The sequence below is a fragment of the Pempheris klunzingeri genome, chromosome 7, assembly GCF_042242105.1.
Source record: "Pempheris klunzingeri isolate RE-2024b chromosome 7, fPemKlu1.hap1, whole genome shotgun sequence".
NCBI classification, from domain to species: Eukaryota; Metazoa; Chordata; class Actinopteri; order Acropomatiformes; family Pempheridae; genus Pempheris; species Pempheris klunzingeri.
The window spans coordinates 8,893,633-8,913,885 of NC_092018.1; the positions used below are offsets into that span (position 1 = coordinate 8,893,633).

At 40.8% G+C, this 20,253-nt stretch overlaps 1 protein-coding gene across 2 annotated transcripts in view; it reads right to left on the reverse strand.

Annotated features, from left to right (window-relative positions):
- Window positions 1-2,304: 2,304 nt before the first annotated feature.
- Window positions 2,305-20,253, reverse strand: part of efna5b (ephrin-A5b) — an 86,038-nt gene continuing 68,089 nt past the window's right edge. Inside the window, exons 2-5 of one of the 2 annotated variants that reach the window (XM_070833855.1) lie at window positions 17,667-17,959; window positions 5,122-5,187; window positions 4,658-4,738; window positions 2,305-3,008 (exon numbers count right to left, since the gene is read on the reverse strand). In XM_070833855.1, coding sequence (XP_070689956.1) covers window positions 2,881-3,008; window positions 4,658-4,738; window positions 5,122-5,187; window positions 17,667-17,959 — 568 coding nt within the window. In that variant the 3' untranslated portion in view covers window positions 2,305-2,880. The remainder of the gene's footprint in view (window positions 3,009-4,657; window positions 4,739-5,121; window positions 5,188-17,666; window positions 17,960-20,253) is intronic. The other variant, XM_070833856.1, reaches the window with a different exon arrangement.

Sequence of the window (20,253 nt, forward strand, 5' to 3'; positions counted from 1 at the left end):
ATTTTTTAGAAAAGACATAAGAACCAAATTAATACTTTAATATCAAACACTATTTACATCAAGAAGTTGTCCTAATAATAATAATCAATCATCATCATCATAACAATAATAATAATTATACAGTTTTAACAATGATGTATCTCATTTTTTTCTTTTGTCCTCCAGAAAGGTACAAAACAGATACTAACATAACACTACATGTTTTATGGTTGACTACCTCAGGATACACAGTATCCAGTTTATAAGTTGATCCTCATTTCCCAGGTTAAGGTGTGTACAGAATAAACCATGGTAATAATAGCAATAATGACAAATAGTAGTATTGTTAATTATAAGAGAGTACAATTGAAGCTGGTTTCTGATAAAAGTCTAGTGTTAATCTGCTGATAAGCGTCCATTTTGAATCTGCACAATCCATGTGGTGGTCTCTTGAAAATTAGTACCTTATTAAATGGCCTCGTCTCCTATTACCCCCCATAGCTGAGCTGCTATTCCGCTTTAATAGCGTTGTTACTGTAGCACAAAAAACTAATGGCAAAAGGCAAAGTCTTTCCTGGGGGGGAAAAAACCAGCAAAAAGGCTGCCACAAAAATGAAAACAGCGAAAAAACAAAACAGTGCAGTGCTTTTTAAAAGACAAAAATGATGCTGAACAATAAGTTTGTCATTGAATTTGGTGTTTTCCTTCCAGTAGTGTTGCATGAATTTTACTTGTTTTGTTGTGTTTTGTTTTGTTAGGCGCTCTGGTCTCGCTACCTTCGGCTGCCTTCCACGTCTTTCTAGCTGTTCCTGTGTGTGCGTCTCTCCCTTTAATTCTCTTCGTCTCCTTCACTCACCAATTCTCTCAAACTGCAAGGTCATTGGTGCTTTAAAACCCCCCACGGTGGAAATGTACACCCCCCCTCCCGAGACCCCCCAAGCCTCCCACCATCTATTTTTAATACCAGAAATAACTCCCTCTGCCACAACATGGGGTCCACATGCCTGTCATTTTGAACCTCATTAAAGAGTCACTTAAACCAGTAACACTAGGAGCTGAAGGTGGACATGCAATTGCTCTTGTGCTCCCTTTCTTGCTCTATTTCACTCTTTCTATCCGTCCTTCCAAACCAACGGGCGCCCTATTTCTCATACAAAAACCCGCCTCTGAAAGGAAGACCGCTTCCTCAGAGTTAATTTCTCTATCTGTCCATATTTCTTTGAAAGCATAGAAACAAGCCCCCTTCCGTTTGAAAAAAAGACATAATAGCTTTCATTATGCTAACTCACCATGTGCATCTGAGGGAGCTGAAGGAAGCTGAATATCATTATAACACAGTGAATTCATTTGAATGTAAGTGCTAACATAAACCTGGCCAGACTAAATAGAGCTGCGCATTGCCTTGAATTAAACGTAAAGCGTCTCTATTCACACAATGTGTTTTCAACTAATTGGAGCTGTGCATCAGTCCTGTAAACGCTGCAATGACTGCTGCGATAAACTGACTGTAGGAACCAGTAAACTTATATTTGATGAGGACGTATGAAAGACGTGAGAAAAAGGATGGCACTGTGAATTGAAGTGTCTTTTAAAACACTTTTTCCATGACCACTGTTATTGTTCTCATTTAAATGGATTTTATTTTTCTTTACAGTGCAATGTGAAAGACAATAATTGGAGACAAAATAACTTAATGGCTTAGAAAAATATAAAGTGTCCAATTTAGCTGTGAATTATTTTTTAAACAATCACTTGAACAATCAGTATCAGTGAAAAAAGCTGTGGATGCAAATGTTTATGGGAGTGTTAATATTGACTAATAGTGAAATGGAACAGAGAGAACAATTGCTGCCCACCTCAGTAAACATTGCGTAAAATGACTGTGACTGTTGCCGTGAAATTGTGTGATCAACTTTCAAAAGGTATCGATCGTCGGTCTTAATAGCAATCCACAAAGTGTCTTGAGAGAAAGTTTCAATTTAGCTGTTTTGTGAGTCAGAGTGAATCAGATGCTTTTATTGAGCTGGCTGGCATGCTCTACACAAATGAGGACAAGAAAAAGTTGCCGCTTTGTTCCATGGGGTTCACATTTGCTCACCCAAGCTCTAAGTAGCTTATCCACCTAGACACACACACTTCGTATTCAAGAGAAAATTGGGTACTATCGTTAAACCAGGCAAGTTTCAGGATCAGTGGTCTAAGGTGCATACCATGTCTGTATTTCTCAGTGCTCTTCTTTTCCTACTTCTTTATCTTTCAGCCTTGTTCTTGTTCTGCACTTAACTGTCAAATAGAGGCGCAAACATCTGCGTCTCATGACCCTGCAGAAGTTGATCTAAATATTTTCTAAAAGGCTTCTTGAGAGGTCTCGGGACAACTATTTACTTGTGTATGTACAGTTCTTTCTAAAACCTAGAATCTTCACCTCCCTACTTTGTAATGCTGCTACTGTATATGACTTTGTAAAAACCCTACTGCTATTGACTATTAGTGTGGAGGCATTTGTGTATTTGACGCTGTAAGCTTGTATCAGTGTGTATGTGCTGTATGTGTGTGGGTAAACATCAGTGCTGCAATGAGATAAACATGATGTAAAGGGATGTCACAAAAAAGTCACGGGAAAATAAGAATCACTAAGTGTCAAAAAACGGGATTTGGCATCTTAGTTGAAGGTTCAAAAGGGGGAACTGTCTCTCCCACTTCCAACATCAACTTTTTTCACTCACAGATGGAGAAAGACCACTTAAATATATTTCTGAAAAAAATAGAGGGTTCCTTGAGAAGCCGGCTCTGATGCCCAATCAAGCAAACACACTCCACCCAAATCCCGCCCCTTCCCTGCAGCCTCGGGCAGATTCAGGCCACGCTAGGTGTAAATGCCCTCCGGGACAGAGGGAGGCGCTATAAAGTGAAGAGTGCTGGTAGGCAGACCAGCAACAAAGCCAGGAGTGGACTTGTTTTCTGCAGATGCGGCGCAGCATTTGTTTCGTCACTTCGGGAAGGCTCAGCTGGTTCATGGCTAGTATCGTCTAAAGGATGAGAAAAAGACACAAGGTGAACTGCTTTTTATGGATCACTGTATCACAGACAAAATACTACATTTGCAATTAATGTGTTCGCACATGTCTACGTTTCTATTGTTTTGTACAAAGTACAACGCTGCTCGTATTTCAAAAATGAATTACAACAATGGAGACATCAGGGCGGAACTGAGTTTGAGCTAGGTTCCTTCAGTTTCTGTCCGTGTAAGAGTGTAAAGGTGTAATAGTGAAGTCTGAGTTGCCATATGATCTTCAGTTGCTATATCATGCTTCAAATCTTGTAAGAAACATTTCTAATTCATCTCCCAGGTAAGGTGCCTCTTCTGTCTGCCTGGCAGTCGCATCAGTATCTTTTAGCAGCCAAATGCCCTCTGCACCGTGGGAAAGTAGCTGAACCATGCACAGCAAAAGACAGAACAGAGGACTGGACAGTTGCATAACTATACAAGTGTGTGTGTGTGTGTGTATGTGGTAGTGGATGTAGACAGTGGATGACGGATGAATGTTTTAATTTCCCTCCTTTGGAGACCGTAATAAGGAAATGAGCCAAAAGAAGCATGCATGGTGAGAGGCAGCCATCGGAGACGCAGACATGACAGCAAGGCAGGCAAATGTACAGATAGATAGTCAGGCAGGAGGAGAGGCAGGTGGGCATCACAAATATCCTAGGATCTGGCACTGAAGTGTCTGGCCTTGCGTATGTGTGCCTATCCTATTTAGATTGGCAATTACTCTGATTCAAAGTGAACTGCTAATGCAATATTCCTGCAGTTTCAGAATGCAATAGATCATATTTTCAAATGACTTTTATCCATAAAATTCTTTTTTAAATGACTAATGTTCTGCATTTGACAGTTGTATATTTTCCCAGTGGTACAGTCTGTGTGTTGTCTCAGATCTTGGGGTGAGCTGGTGCTGGGAATGAGTGCAGCAGCATGTGGGTGATGTGAGGAAATGTTTCAGTTCAGTGACTGCACTAGACTCGTGTATGAAGACATAAAAATCCTGTGCATTCTGCAAACAGAAAACAATCAATGCTGCCCTACAGAGCTGAATAGCAGCTCAGCGAGGAGTGAAACTCAAAATTTAAAATTTGCCAAATGTATTGTTGATGTGTAAATGTATGTGAATATATGTATATATATATATATATATATATACATATATCACTTAATCGATAATTATGGATTTTGATATATTAGGGCAGAGTGACTTTAGTTAAAGAAATCAAGACTAATGACATGGACAACATACAGTAGGAGGTGACATTCTGTGTTGAATTAGTAAAAATGTTTGAAAGCGGCGTGAGAGTGAAACATGCAACGTCTCTGGGTTTTGCGGTACTGTTAATTGACACATTCATGAATATGATATATATGTAATCAATTATATACACTGGACATAGTGTGTATACCCATACATATCAACATGCATTACAGTCAATAGCAATAGTGGCAAGACACAACTATAATCTGCAGAAGAATCAGTTTAAGACAAGCATCAGGCAGGATTGTGGAAGGACAGACCAGCTGCCAGACAAACAGCATAAAAAGAAAGAGGCACAGAACAAGAGACACATGTACAGATGTATGAAGGTCACACTGAAGAGAATCAAAAGAGCAGGAAGCCATACTAACCTCGTGGTTCTAATGTATTGTCTACTTTGTCGTTTACATCAAAAACGCGGTCATGTACGCCTATAGTTTTCACACAGCTGTCTATAACAGAAAATAGGGAGAATGAGAGATCATTAGAGGTATATGCCAAATAGGTTAGTGACATTTGAAGCCCCCCTCTCAGCCCTGAAATTAAACATCCCAAGCAACAAAGCTCATGGCAACATTCAGATGAGTTATGAAGTGACCTGGATTTCATTTGATGCGACAATCTATCATCCTTTTCATGTTTTTTAAAAAAAAAAAAAACATTTTCTTAGCAGTTTCGTGATAAATGAGAAGGGTATGGTGGACAGTGAGCAAAAGGTAATTGAGGAGGAAGTGAGGTAACCAGAGAAGTAGACATAAACTGTTTTGATTTTCAATCCAAATGTCTACTTCAACAAGCTCTATTACAAAGCCTTGTGTTGCATGCAAACACTTACTTGATGGTCGGACGAAAACTTTGAGCTTCAGGCATGTTTTCCTCCCGTTCTCAGCAATGGTGGAGGCTGAAAAAAAATGCAACAGAGGGTTAAGGGGTGTTTAATAAAATGTAGTATCCCATGTGCACTACACAATCAGCAATATAGTTTCTGACTGTATTTTTCCTTCATATAAAAGGTCTGCATTAATAGATATTTAATGAGTATTTCCCCATAGACAGTAGTTAAAACTGAGGTAGTCTATACAACAACAAAAAAATCACATAGTTAATGTTGACTCTTAAGTGGATTTTATAGGGTTAGTCATGGTTCTTGAGAAATTATAGCCAGAAAGTATTTACAGATGTGCTAGCGTAATCTCTAGGGAAAGCTGAGTGCTTTGCTCACAGTTTAATTGTAGCATTTTGAATTCTACAACTGGCAGCAGCTTAGTAAGGATCAAGGAATTTGCATCATATTGGCTTTATTTGGTAATTCTTCATGTATGTATACATTAATATATTTTCCTGTCTAAAACCTCAACGCTCTTCAAGGCACATAGAGCTCACACACAGAGGATGTATGTGCTGCATGTGTGGATGGCTTGCGGTTGCTCTGAGGAAATGGATCTCTTCCTGTCAAGCCCATGGGGTGTGAATCTCTGAGCGTTAGCTACCATGGTGGTTGTATCACATCCCTAAAAATATCTCATGTGGACAGTGTGCGCGTGTGTGAGCATGCATGTGTGTGTGGTTGACCACTAATGGTGTTGCGGTGAGGTACCAGGTGCTGTCTCCTGTAGACAGGAGGATAGGGGTCAAACACACGTCAGTTGGAGCATGGTGGGTGAGTGCTCCGCGCATCCATCAAGCCAGGAGAACATAGAGTCGTTTAAAAATGCTCTTGTTTCGTGTCAGGACCTCATATCAAATGAAGAATATTTCAGGCTTTTTCCCACTACTCTGACATATTAACGCTATTTACTGTGAACTAGTTTTTATTCATCCTATCCCCTCCAGCTCCACAGAGACCATATTGTCTGCTAAGATATCTTTCGGGCATCATTTTATGTCTTCTGTGGATCATTCCACAGCTGATGCAATGAAGCCAAGCATTTCCAAAGGCAACCATTTGGGATCTGTCAACTCCTCTCTAGTGAACCTTTACCTAACCCCTCCCTTCCCTTCTCTCTCTCCCAGCTGTGTTGCCCTCTCTACTCGTCTGTCAGCGTAGCCATATCCATTCATCAAAGCTCAACTGACTTGCCTTTATCATATTTACAGCACATACACCAACGACTGTGTGCACATAACACATGCACACAAGATACAGATTTCCATATGCGTCTGGAAGTCTTGCGCTACGTCCTCTTAAAGAACAGTTTTGTTCAAATTCTCTGATCTCTCACTGTCCGCAAAGTGTTTCACATTCAAAAATGTTTGTATACATGCCACTGCAAATTGTGTTTCGAGCAGCTATTTCATGTAGAGGCATTTGGAAAATGCAAGCACTTCTCTATATCTACGGATGTGTTCATTTAGGGAATTAGGAACTATGGAAGAGGGTCACAGAAGGATCTATTCCCCTCCTGCATTTTTCAAGATCTCCACTCTTGATTTACCCTGAGATTCAGATGCCTGCCTGTTTTTTTTTTTTAAATCAAATGCATACTACATACCCTTTCAATCCCTTTCGTTTTGCAAAGTCTTCTCTTCAGCTCATCAAGCTCTCTCTCTATCCCCCTCGCCTCTCGACCTTGCTGTTACCATTTTAATGTTGTCGCTTCATCAGCTGTTATTTGCTTCTTAGTCATGTGTCAGTGTGCAAGAGAGGTGGCATGAGATCAGATGCCCCTTTTCACAGCTCAGTTCATATTCAGCAGATGCAGAGACGGGGAAAGTGGTCGGAAGAGAGAGAGAGAGAGGGCCTTATTATTTCTGTGTGGAGGCAGCCGATGACACTCTAATGAACCTTGACCACCACCGCTCACCCACTCAGTCATACACACACACACACACACACCAGTACCCACACAATTTATGTCACTCCTCTTATTGCTCCACTTATCTTCTCTACCACTACTTTATGCTCTCATTTTCAATGTGTGCACATATATACACCGTCTCCAGATGTCTTATCTTCGTCATTGTTGTGGGCAGAGCTGAGTCACAGCCATCGACACCAGCCACTTAGCAAAGGCAGCTGATCATGAGAGAAGTACGGCCCTGATGAAACTGGAGTGTCTGTCATAAGGGCAGTTGTGATGTTTTATAGATTTGGCCGTAACATGCTACCTACCTCCTACACAAGGAGAATCATTGGCATACAGTGCAAGAGTGATATCATGATTGCAGTGATCAAAGTAGCTTTCACCAATTATATATTACACAGTTCATAATTCATTACTTCAATGTTTACTTGAGCTATTTGCCGCAATTTTCAAACTCTCATTTCTGTTTTCATATTCTGTTTTTTTTTTTTAAATAAAGTGTGTTAACCAGACACACTTACACTGCTGCTAATGTGACAAATGTCAACTACATGAGTTCAACTGAGCTTGGATGTGACCATGCTGCAGATGACCGAGGTGTGTTCCTGTACATTCTTGACTGTAAAGGGAAGATTACGCTTGGCTCTACATTCCTTTCTTGGTAGCTTGGTAGCAGCTCTGTGTTTGATGAGGATCCCTCCACCCGGGCCCAAATCGTCCACGCCAGCGTCTGTTTATTTTGGATTAACATGCTGCTGAGGGCCAGCTTATTGTTCTTGTAGGCCGTAACATCAACACCTGCTATTCTGGTTCCCATCAGGCTCACTGCCTCAACTATCAATCCATCCAGCCTGCGCAAGTGGCTCCTTTGAAGGACAGAGGCCCTGAAAAGATGTTCCAGAGACAGGCGGGTGGAGGGGGAAGATGGTGGGGGCGAGGTCAGGTTACTCCTCCAAGCCTTGTCCCCTGGCTGGTAATGGCTGGTCCCCTCAGTACACTGCATTATGCATCAGCATTAAGGCAAATGGAATGAAGCAGAATCCAATTACGGAAGAACAAACAGGTGGGCTCAGTGCGGCTTAGCCGCAGTATTGTTTCAATCACAGCCCAAGCCAAGCTTTATTGCAACTGTAATGTTATCTGGAAAACACATTTCCTTTGCCTTTCAATCAAAGAGCGTACAGCACATTTCAGACATGAGGACATAAAAGCATATGTCTGTAGAGATGGGAAGCTAAAAGCAAAGTCTACAAGAACTAAATACTGTAGATAATACCATGGTAGGATATTGATTTCTTATCTACCATTTAGGAGAGGTAATGGCTCAGCTGTAAATGAATCCTGCAGGATGAGTCAATCAAATTCCTACAACAGGTTTTTTTTTTGTTATTATTATTTTTTTAAAAACATCAAATCAGGTGTCATCTTGGTTCGTTTCATAGTCAGCGAACCGTTGCAAAGATGTGGCCATTTGGCAGTATAAACAACCAAAAAGGCTTAATGCAATAATGCAGATTAGCACATAAACATTGGCTTAACATTATTTTTTTTAATTTTAAATGAAAGTTTCTAGTTACCCCTACAGACAACTATGTTTCTACATTTTGCTTACAAATAAGAGAAGATGAGTAATTGTTATCACTTTATATGCAACATGTTTTTAGCAGTAGCATTTAAGGTTTGAAAAGCCAAGCCCTGCATAGACTTGCATGCCATCGTTTGAACATGTAACATTAATAACATCATGTTAGCATGCCTCCAGTCTGTGTCGGGTCTCCAGCTGGCTTTAATAATGGTGCTCTAATCCTTTGATCCCTGCTTATTTGTTAGGATGGGACGGGTTAAACAGAATGCCCTGTAATGTTGTGTCCAGCACTGAGCATTCCTAGTTAGCTAATTCAGCCAGCTCTATACAAACAGGTTCACTGAGATTACTCATGTGCCTTACACTGTACAAACTAGTCAGAGTTTAGGTACAAGAGTCTGAGTTTCTATAAACACACACAGCGTTACTTTCTAGAACCTTTGTACCATCTTCTACCCACGTCTCCATCTAGCTAATTAGCCAGCCAGAATACATTTAGTCTTTTCTGTGTCCAGAAATCACTGCTGGGATTAATTAACATTTGTCCTTCGGTTTCAGGGTGTAGAGTCAGTCAAAAGCACAATTTTTGAACCAAACCCATGGAAGAAAACCTTGAATTTGAGAGACTAGACTAAGTTTAAAGCAGAGAAAGACAGAAAAAGAATATTTAAATTACCCCTCCAGTAGGTAATATCAACTTCTGCACAAAATAATATCTTTAATGCCTAGAATAGCACACACGTACAGTGGAAACTCATGCAGATTAATGTTGTACATGCCTACACACACACACACACACACACACACACACACACACACACACACACACAGTGGTTACTAAATGTCCTTCACAAAATGTTCCTTTATTCAATCCGTTCAAAACCAGCATAGTTTTTGTATTAAGAAATAGAGAGAAGGTATTATAAAAAAGATTCAAACCTACAGACCAACACAGAAACTCTGTGTGCTTGCATGCCTGCACAAATTATGTGAGTGTTAAGAAGATGGAAGAGACCATCCACTGAAGAGGCCCATTAACCAGATGCTACAACAGCGGACGCACTATGGGAGGGAACGAGGGAGCTGGGAGGAGCAGTGAAAGAGGAGGACTTGGATTCAGGCAGCCTAGGGAACACAAACTCTCCCCCCCCTGGTGATAGCTGGCCCTTTGCTCTTTCCTTGCATCTTTCAACCACAGCCAAAAGTGAACCAAAATCATTTCTCATGTCACTTGCGCCGAGGTGACGAGGTCACAGGCAATGAGGAGAAGAGTGAGATGAAGTTGAGAAGGTGAAAAGTGAGTTAAAATCAATAATGCTTAATTAAACATTGCGTCAGTTTCCTCACGCTGTTGTATATCAGTGCTGTACAGTTTCTCTTCACTATCATGTAAAATTACAAAAAAGCGTCATAATTTTGTGAAAGACCACAACATGATTGACAAATTATTCTGTCTTCTTGAATATGGATAGCGAATGATTGAAAGTCTGAAAACTCCTGAATTTCATCAACTCCTTCATGTCAAGTTACAATAGATGTGGCGATTGATTAATCTAAGGAGAAGTTCAGCGTTTTAAAGCAGCTACTGAGAAATATATCACTGTACATAATAATGTTTCATTACTGCACTTAGTGTATCCCACCGAATCATAATATTATTGTTATGGCCTAAGTATCCACCCGCTGAATAAATTAGACAAAACTGTGTGTGGATGTGTGTTTACACGAACATGTGTATTGCAATAGAAGAATAATGAAATAGAATAAATAATGAACAATAACCATCTAAACATAATGACTAAAGCAGGGGGTTAATAATATTTGTGTTATTGGTTTAATGGCCAAGGAAAAAATGTCCTTGTCTTTGTGATGGTGAATCATATTCAGCTCCTGAACATGACTCTCAGATGCATGAATCATATTAGGTAGAGAGGAACCTTGTGCCCTCTGAATCACAGCCCTTGCCTGCCCTACTTTTCCTCTGGTCTCTTGGCTTTTCGCAGCTTTTCAGTTTTTAAGCAGACAAAGTGATGACTACTTCATTGGCGGTAAAACTCACGTAACTTGATTAGAGAGTTTTCTATCTCGCTCTGCTCTCTCTGAGCTGTCAACGGGTGCACCATGACTTAGCTCATGGTCTATTATTAGCCAAGTCTGGCCAATGTGCTGGCTCGCTTGTTGACTCTTGAAACTCCAATAAAAAAATGATAAAGAAATAATAAAAGATATATGTAAGAAAACAAAACAAGACAACAAATAACTTTACAACAAACAACATAAATAGATTAAACTTTGTGTGTCCACATTCATACGTTATTGGATCTTCTCAGGAGCCACAGATTTCTTACCATTTTCTAATATGTTTGATGTGCATTTAGATGGGCGACCAATTTAAGAAATTTCAAAATAAAGTGTCTCATTTGGGTGTTAGGTCACCCTGCGCTGCCAGGAGAGCTTCAAAGCAGTCAGGCAGAGATTCCAAAAGGTTTCTGAACATTATGAGAGCGACTGAAAAACATTCTCCTAATCATATCCCCTCATTTGTTGTTTGTGAAGAGTGCTGTTGAGCACAAATGCACATAGCTGACAGCTATCCTGTGCAAATGAGACACAGGGAGGGTTAGATCGGCAGTACTGTCCTGAAATCCAAAGAGAGAGGTGAGATTAAAAGGGGAGAGAAGAAATGATGTAGTAACCCGGGGAGAAGGAGGTGGTGGAATGTCTTTCCATATGCCAAGATTATAATAATGCATTTCAGAGAGTGTGCATCTGTGCGGCTTTTCTGTATGTCTGCTCATGCTTGTGTATGCATATTGTACTTGACTGCATGTGTATCCATGCAAGTGTGTGTGTGTGTGTGTAGCTTCCCGTCACATTACTCCATGTTGTCGGCTCATTTCTGAATGCTGATGGCAGGGCTGATTTTTCATGTGAACGAATGAAGGGGCTGAGTTATGATGGTGTCCATATGCACGTTCCCTCCTTGTACCACAAATGGAACAGCACCGGCTCTTTGTCATTATTAGCAGACCTCCCATAGCTCCAACGAAACACAGACTGCATACACCATTCTCTGTCTCCATTTCATTTGTCCATTAATGCCATTTTCCTGCTGCTGTTGCCGCTGCCTGCTTCACAATCTCTACTCCTTTCTCCTCTCAAGAGCAGATTACAAGGAGCGTGGTGCATCATAGGATTTATGATCAACCAGAAGACGGCTATCTTCCATGTCCCGGTGAATCTGTTTGAACTATGTGTGCATGTAGCAGCCCAGGAGAGAAAGCCTTTTAAAATCTTGCAAAAAAGCTTTATGAATATCAAATAGTTGCCTTGCATGTTAGCTTGGTCGTTATGATCAATCTTAGTCTCGTGTTGCATTTTGCATATTGGCCTGTGGGCATCTGCAGAATGATTGAAACCACACCAAATGTTTTTCATTTTGTAATCTATTATGGGTAGAATCATCACCCATCCTCTGCATTTTGTTGGCCATTTAGCGAGTGTTCATTTGATATCAGCCTCATACTCACACTGTGTTTCTGCAATATCTTCAATACTCTCTCGCAGTAACAAACCCAGAAATAACTTTAAAATAACTCCACCCACAAGTGAGTCACAAAGGTGTTATTGGCTGTGTGATCCGTGTGAAGCATTACCAGTCCATGTAGGTGAACAAGTAAGACGGCAAGAAAACAACGTATTTCCTGCTGACAATCTGCCACTGCATGATCACACCAAGTGGTTTCCTATTTGCCACACATCTTACACGCCTAAAAACACCATAACTCGGCTCACTCATCTCTTGCAGTGAGCTGCCACCGATATTGGATTTCTGCCCTTCTCAGATTAAAATCACTCAAATACAAGATTGTGGATTGTGTCCATATTAGAAAAACGTGCTCGCATCAGCATTCTGCGAGATGGGTTTCACTTAAACCATGAATGCACTATGAACTCTGACCTGAAAAGTGCTCCAGCCGTCCGTTTATCCCTTCTGTCCGTGTGTCTGTCACAGAGACACTTCAAACTGTAACTCACTTACAGCTAACCCTGCATTTTTTTGTTCTTGTTTGCATACGTGGCCATTAGATTACTCTCTGCACATCCCTGAATCCGGTCAATTTTACATCTTTAATGCATTCCCCTGTTAATTATTTCTCCGTCTGCCCGGTCTTGAGTTGACCGGTAGAGAAAAGACAGCTAGCTGTTGTCTTCCAAAGGAGCAGGCTCCTGACCGACTCCAGCTTTCATCTTGCCTTCAATTACCTGCTTCAGACGAAGTAGGCTGACACTCACAAAAATGAAGAATTATGACCTCCATTTGAGAAAATTCCCTCCATTCTGCTAGCGTTGATTAAGCTGTTTCTGTTGCTGAAGCAGATGACAGCAGAACCCTGTCTCCTCTCTCTAATTTTATCAGAGATGCAACAAATCAACCCTCGACCCGCATCGAACTCATAGGGCGAAAACACCATTAACGGGCATTTTCTCCGCAGGAATATGATTTGACAGCTTAATTTTCATCTACAAACAAGAAAGCTAATCAATCACGTCACTGAGGGCAGATTTTTCATCCCTCCATTCCGTCAGGTCATTTGGCTACAGAAAGTTATTAGACATGAGGAAAAGATTAATATTCTGCTACTGTGTACATGACCACTGGACATATATATAAATATAAGGTATGTGCTTGTTCTTTATTTAGTTAAACGCTGGTCAGTCTTAATGAAAACAGTGGAATACTGAATGTGAATATGTTTTTTGACTTCATATTTCATTGCATAAATTTCTCTAGATGATGTACTGTGATGTCCAAGTATGTGAGCTCATTCACAGTTCACTGTTGTTCACCTCTGTGCTGTTCATGTGCTCAAAGATAGTGACCTCTCCCTCAGGATAACCTGACAACTCTGTTTAGTGCAGGTGCAGTATAGCAAGCTTCAGCAGGTAATGGTGCATAAGATTTTCTCTGTTAGCTACGCTGCACTACACATTCACACAGTGTGGGCAAATGGCCTACAAGGGCAAAGACTGACCACTGACTTTGTGCTGAACTACAGAGAGTGCCTTGCCTTACCTTTCCTTATAGAGTAGAAAAGCCTTATATTGAAGATGGTTTTAGGCACTGTTATTACAGACCTCATGTCAATAAAAATTAATAAGATACTAAATATTTAAAAATGAAGCAAATCAATCACTTATTACTTTATGAGGTTCATTATTTAGACATTTAGCCTTGGGTACTTAAACATTTCTATGCACTGTAGGAGATAATATGAACATTTAACGATCCCTGTGGAAAAACTGGGTAAACTCAGGTTGTACTCCACAGCAGGCAAGGCCATATACATACAGTACATAGGGCTCCTGGCTTCCCCACTTACCCCCTAAAGAGTATTAAACTAAAATGTTCTCATTTCCATTAATTCAAAAGTCATATCTTCACTGTGCGAGTGCTTAATTCACATGATGATGTGATGATTTCAATCACTATGTTGACTCTACTGTTACATCAATCAATCAGCCCACCAATGTATATCACACATGTATAACAAAGCCAACTTCAAAGTCAAAAATTAACCATAAAATGTTGGAACATAGTCTTCCTAAAAATATGCAGCTTGAGTTTAATCAACTGCTACACAGCAGTACTCACTGATAACTTCAAATATGACAACAGTCTCTATTCTCATTGGCGACAATAATGTGACTGGATATCATCACAAGGGAGCTGGCAAACCGTTATCTTAATAAAAGTTTAACATCCGTTTCATAGTTCAGTAGGCATCCGTATCTCAGAAATCAACCTGGACACATTGCATTATGATTATCATTGAAAAGAGCTAAGCAATGCCTTCACTTCATTAAGCAACTGTGGTGTTATCAGACACTGACAAACCAGAAGCACTATGCCATTGAAAATGTCCCAGCAGGGAGAACTTAAGTGCATTATGACAGACCAAGAGAAATTGACTGCACTAAAGGTTGTTAAAACTGGAAAACAGCACATCTACCACACATGCATGCAATCCTATCAGGCTTACTGCTGCTGGACAAACACCGTTTTCTATCTTGGGTCTGGCTGTTTATTGCAAGCTGTGTACAAGGTAACTCCATGTGTGCAACACTGAAAGGTTATTCGTCTCCACAGTGGGCATTTTATGAATATTAGTTGACCCATCTGAAAATGACACTTCACTGGTACTTCAGTGTGAAGAGTTTACTTCCACTCAGATGACCATAAGCTGTTGCAATTGGTGCCAAACAGGTCAGCTTCTACTTTCGGTTTTAGTCATGTAAAAAAATCTGAGATAAAAGATTAGAGATAATCAAGTCTGAGCCAATGTTTTCCACCATCTCAACCTCTGAATATTTAAAATAATAGTATGATAAGCCAAAATGTAATCCCTGAGAAAATTACAGTAATTAGGTTTGACTCGAACTTGAAACATCCCCTGTTGTAAGTTCACTTTGGCGCCTGTTTACTTATTCCTCAGTTAGAAAGTTCTATTTATCACTGAATACTTCAGATTAAGGGGGAATAAAAATGATGTAACCCAATGCAACCTGATTGATTTTGTATGTTTCTACTGCTGAGGATGAGGAAGACTGCCTCATGGTGATGGTGATGATGATGATGATGATGGCAGCAACAGAAGAACACATGTTGCAGATGAATTGGCAGGTGTGGTAATGGAACTACCTCTCTAACTCTCTCAATCGTCCTCCTTCAACTCTACATTCTGTCCACTAAGGAGACTGTCCAATCCATCAGCAGACATCTCCCCTGCTACTCATGGACATTCAGACTGGACACAATGGCAGGGGGAAATCACATGTCAGACAACTTCATGGTAGATGGCTTTAATATCCGCCACAGTAGCCAGAAAGGCTATACGCTAGAATCATTCAATAGCCAATGAAGCCGCGGGCCACTAAACCAATATGGCGTGCTACAGCAGAATGGATGTGTTCCATGGTCGCAGTGTAATTTAATCCAGCCCTTAGGACAAGCATCTCTCAACAGAAATGGAAAAAAAAAATGTTAGAAATAGAGACTTGTGGGAGTGGATGAAATGTATAACCCTTCGCTAACCCCCATCTACGCCCCCAACTTCGGAGACTTCCATTTTTCCCTCGTTTCATTTAGTATGACTGTCAATGCAAATTGGCTATAAAAGCAAAGGAAAATCTGGTTACTTTTTAACAGACAAATGGCCAAACACCTGGTTGTTGAAAGGCCTCTGGAAAGGATTTCAGGCTATTTGTTTAGTGGACAAGCTTAAGAGAGGAAAACACCTATTCTCCACAGAAACAGGGGCAAACATTAAGGAGGTACTTTTTTTGTTGTTTTCTTTTACTCCAGACACTCTGATGTGTTACTTAGTGGGGGGAGAGGGGGAGAGAGAGAGAGAGAGAGAGAGAGAGATGGCTGTTGGGTTAACTGCTTCATAAAAAGGTGCCAATTTAGAAAACAGATCTCAGTGTGTAGAGCTCAGCTCGGCTATGCTCCTGATTCTTTCAACGCTGTCTCTGAAAGAAGGAGAAAACACAAAGACGCAGGAGTTTGACAGCCACCTAGAGCTGCGTTACCACCACCGGCCAAATTTTACAGATAAATACACACAAGTATAGTATAACCAGCAGCATGTTAACTGTCAAAAATGACAACCCCTCACTGAGGAGGAATTTATTCGTCTTCTCTCATGTATTAGCCCACAAAGGGCACAAATCTTTAAAATTTTCCTTCAACAGCTGAGGCAATAATGCATTACAGTGCATGATATCCCACTAATGCCACCCATATGAGAACATAACTGTGCTTCCTATTTTGTAATATCAGCGTATCCCTGTGACAAATGTGTTTTGAGCAAGTGGCGGTGACTGCGCCTACTGACAGTGACTCCTCCACCCCGCATGTGTGAATAGTCTGTGGTGGGAGGACAAACTCAACTCAATTCCACTCTATCACCTTGCTTTGATAAAACCTAATTTCCCAGGGGCTTCAACTTCAGATGAACTCCGTTAGGCTCAGTTCCTATGCCAAGAAGCAGACAACTTAACATCCGACGCCAGCTGAATAGGAGTATAACGTAATTCAGAGAGGAGGGTACTCCTATTTGAAGAATACAGTATTGTGCAGCAGGGGTTGTGAGCTATAACTTTCAAACTGTCTCAATTTAACTCCTCCGTGAATTCCATTGCCATTTTAGGGAAGACTTTTCTATGAGTGACGAGAGCAGTGTGAAAAGCTTAGAGCATGAAAGCATCTACTCGGATCACTGTAATGCCACACTCAAAGCTCTGTGCTGGAGTTGTGAAAACACGGGTGAGGCATAGAGTGTGTGTGTGTGTGCGTGTGTGTGTGTGTGTGTGTGTGTGTGTGTGTGTGTGTGTCTCGCTCTGGTGTGTTAGAAAAATAAAAACATTAGGCCAGGAAATGGCCATCTAGGTTTGTAATTTACATCAAGTCAGTAAATGTGGCTTCATATTTTTTTACGAATGCATGTGAGGTTTTTTCAGCTTTTGGAAAATGTACAACACAACATAAAAGTACTCAGTTCTATCTACAGATGGGTGATAAAGCAAAAGAAAACCCCATATAAATGAGGAGACAAACATGAGGAATTCAGAAATACACAAAGTGGCTTGGGTCCACTTTTCCCTTTTAAAGGTTTCTACACTATTCTGAGTGATAGCCTGAATCTTATAAGTATAAAACTGATGTCGAAATCTGGTGACCGCAAAGGTAATAGCAAATGATTTACAACTTACTGGAGATTTTGGGGCAATGTTACAGCTAACACTGCCATCTTCAAAATGATGGGATATGTTGGGAGAATGATGCTCCATCCCTCTAGTGGATCTCCACAGACTTTGAAAATCTATGCCAAGCAGCAGTAAAGCTGTTTTGACACTTCATGTTGTTTTTTTTCCTTTTATTTATCACCCATCTGTATGTATGCTATATACAAAGCAATCATGACTCACAGATGTAGTAGTATTCTCTGCCCGGTCTGAACTCAAAGCCCAGGGAGAAAGGAGTGAAGAGCTGGAACTTCTCTGAAAACTTGAGCGGCCCGTTCGGGGAGTGCGGTCTGTTGCACTCCCAGCGTTTGAAGCCCTTGGCGGTGTGGTCGCACGTGCTGTAGCCATCGTAGTTAACCATGTAGAGGACATAGCGCTCCGTCCGCTCCTCAGGCACTGTGTCTTCGTAGTGAGGACAGTAGACGTCCAGGTAGTCATTTATGCACACGTCAATGTGGTAGTCCCCACGATGGAACCTTGTAAATCAGGAGACAAGAGAGACAAGAAATGGTAAACTTTTTAATAATATTATTAAGTACAGACCATTGCAATGCAAATGCATTTCAAAAGTTAGTTATACTTTAGTATAATCTTAATACATCTGTATCTACATCTAAAATTATTCCGGATAAAAAGTTTGTCTGAATTGTCTCAGCACTCTCTGTGCTGTGGTGAAATTTATAAGCAGCAGTGCTCTCATCTCTTGGCTTCAATAAATTTGGGTGGGTTGGTTTATCTATAAATCTACCATTGCAACACATATTTACTCACACACACACACACACACACATCTGCCTTCTGAATGATAGCAAACTGAAGCATCCAAGCCTGAAACTATGCTGACAAGAAAACAGTTTTAAGTCTCTTTCGTAAGAAAAACACATTTTCTTTAGGATTTTTCTTTTACAAAAATAACAGACAACCTTAAGCAAAGTGCAATGTAGAAATAATCATCGACGTTTCAGGATAGTCCAGACAGTAAATGTCATGGTAGGAAAAATACAGAGCCTGGCTGTCTCTGCAGGCTGTGCGGTGAGGCATCTTTACAACTGCAATGATCTAGAACAGGCCACACAGGGTCAGAGGGCTTCAATACATACAGGCAGTTTCATCAAAAGGCCACCCACTGTCACAAGCTTGCATCTACCCCCACACACACACCCACACACACAATTTCTTCTCACTTGCCAACAAAATAGGTCTCTCACCTGTGGAATTTTCACAGCTACCACAATGAGAAAGCAATTCCTGTGCTCCGAGTTTCTTGCTGGGTCTAAGATGGTATGACCCTAACCATGGTGTCACATGGGGCCTCACAGAGAAAACATTGAACACCTGTAAACTTGCTAGGGATGCCCTCAATTTAGCACATGCACTTGAAGTCCTCTTAAGAGTGACAATACCAAGCCACACGGTTGCACAAGTACACACATACACGCACACACACCCGGTGCCACTGACTCATTTCACCCAGAAACCAGGTGGTGTGAGTTTATAATTGAAACCCAGTCTTTAATGTTGTAAGAGCACAACCTGACAAGAGTTTTGACAAAACTTTTAATTGAAAACCGCCTCTGCTGTCTATAAGAAGGGTTCCTCAAGCCCCAGAATGCACGAGGGGCAGAGCATATAACAGGCTAAAATAATTTTATCTAGAGGACTCTGGAGCCTCAGGATTAACATACTGAAGCAGTTCACATGCACCTCTTTCTCTCGCCATGCGTCCTTGTGTGTTTGTGCAGTCTGTCTCTCTTTCGTATCTGTTTGACGGCACCTGGAAGTTGCTCAACATCCTCGTATGTGTACATTCTATCTATAATTTTGCCATCCTGATTGTCCTACTGTAATTTTACTATGTAGGTCTGTTATGCACAGATCACATCTATTGCATGTCTGTCTGCTCTGGAGAAGGATCACTTTTTTGGGGCCGTTTTTCCTTATGCGAACTGAGGGTCTAAGAATAATGGGTGTCATATGTTGTTTTTGTTGCTCTCTGTCCATTACGTCTTAAAAATATCTTAGATACTGATGAAAACACTATGCTGAACAATGTCAGTACTTTTCTGTATCTCTTCTCCTTTCCTCCTTTTGCCTGTCACTCTCTGTCCACCCACTTATTTGCTTTCCTTATTCAAAACTACAGCTCTGCTCGTTATTTCAATGCAATGTCTGAGTTCTGACTCTAAAGAATGGATTTTCTAAGATCAAATCGCTGTATATGCACTGAGGACGCTTATCCTGCTTGGCTGCGTTTACTTCAGTCTGCAGTATGTGGAGACAAACAACACAGAATTACAATCACAATGCAAACCAGACTATTTGTTTTGAAGATCAAATAGCAATTTGAGCAAAATCTGCTTTCCAAGCCTACACTTGTCACTTAATTCATGTTGGTATAATGGAATGATTAATGTTACAATCAAGTGGCAAATCGAACCACAGCCATTTCTCATTAATGTGATCATGTGTGTCTGCTGGTGGTGCTCTGTATATTTATTTATGTGCGCTTGTGTGTATGTGAGCATGAGCTAGCATGAAATGTTGCTTTTCTGTGTTTACCCGTGTAGGGTAAATACCAGTGTGAGGGTGTTTACAACTAAGGCATGGAGTAGCTCATCTGTAACATCTCATTTAAAACATGTCTGTGGAGGTCCAGGAAGAGCCATGCATCTCCCTCACTACTTTAAAATGTTACTGACTTAATGGTCACATCCCTCCATCCGCTCATCCCCAGTTTGTGTGTGTGTACTGTATGTGTACTGTGCGTGTG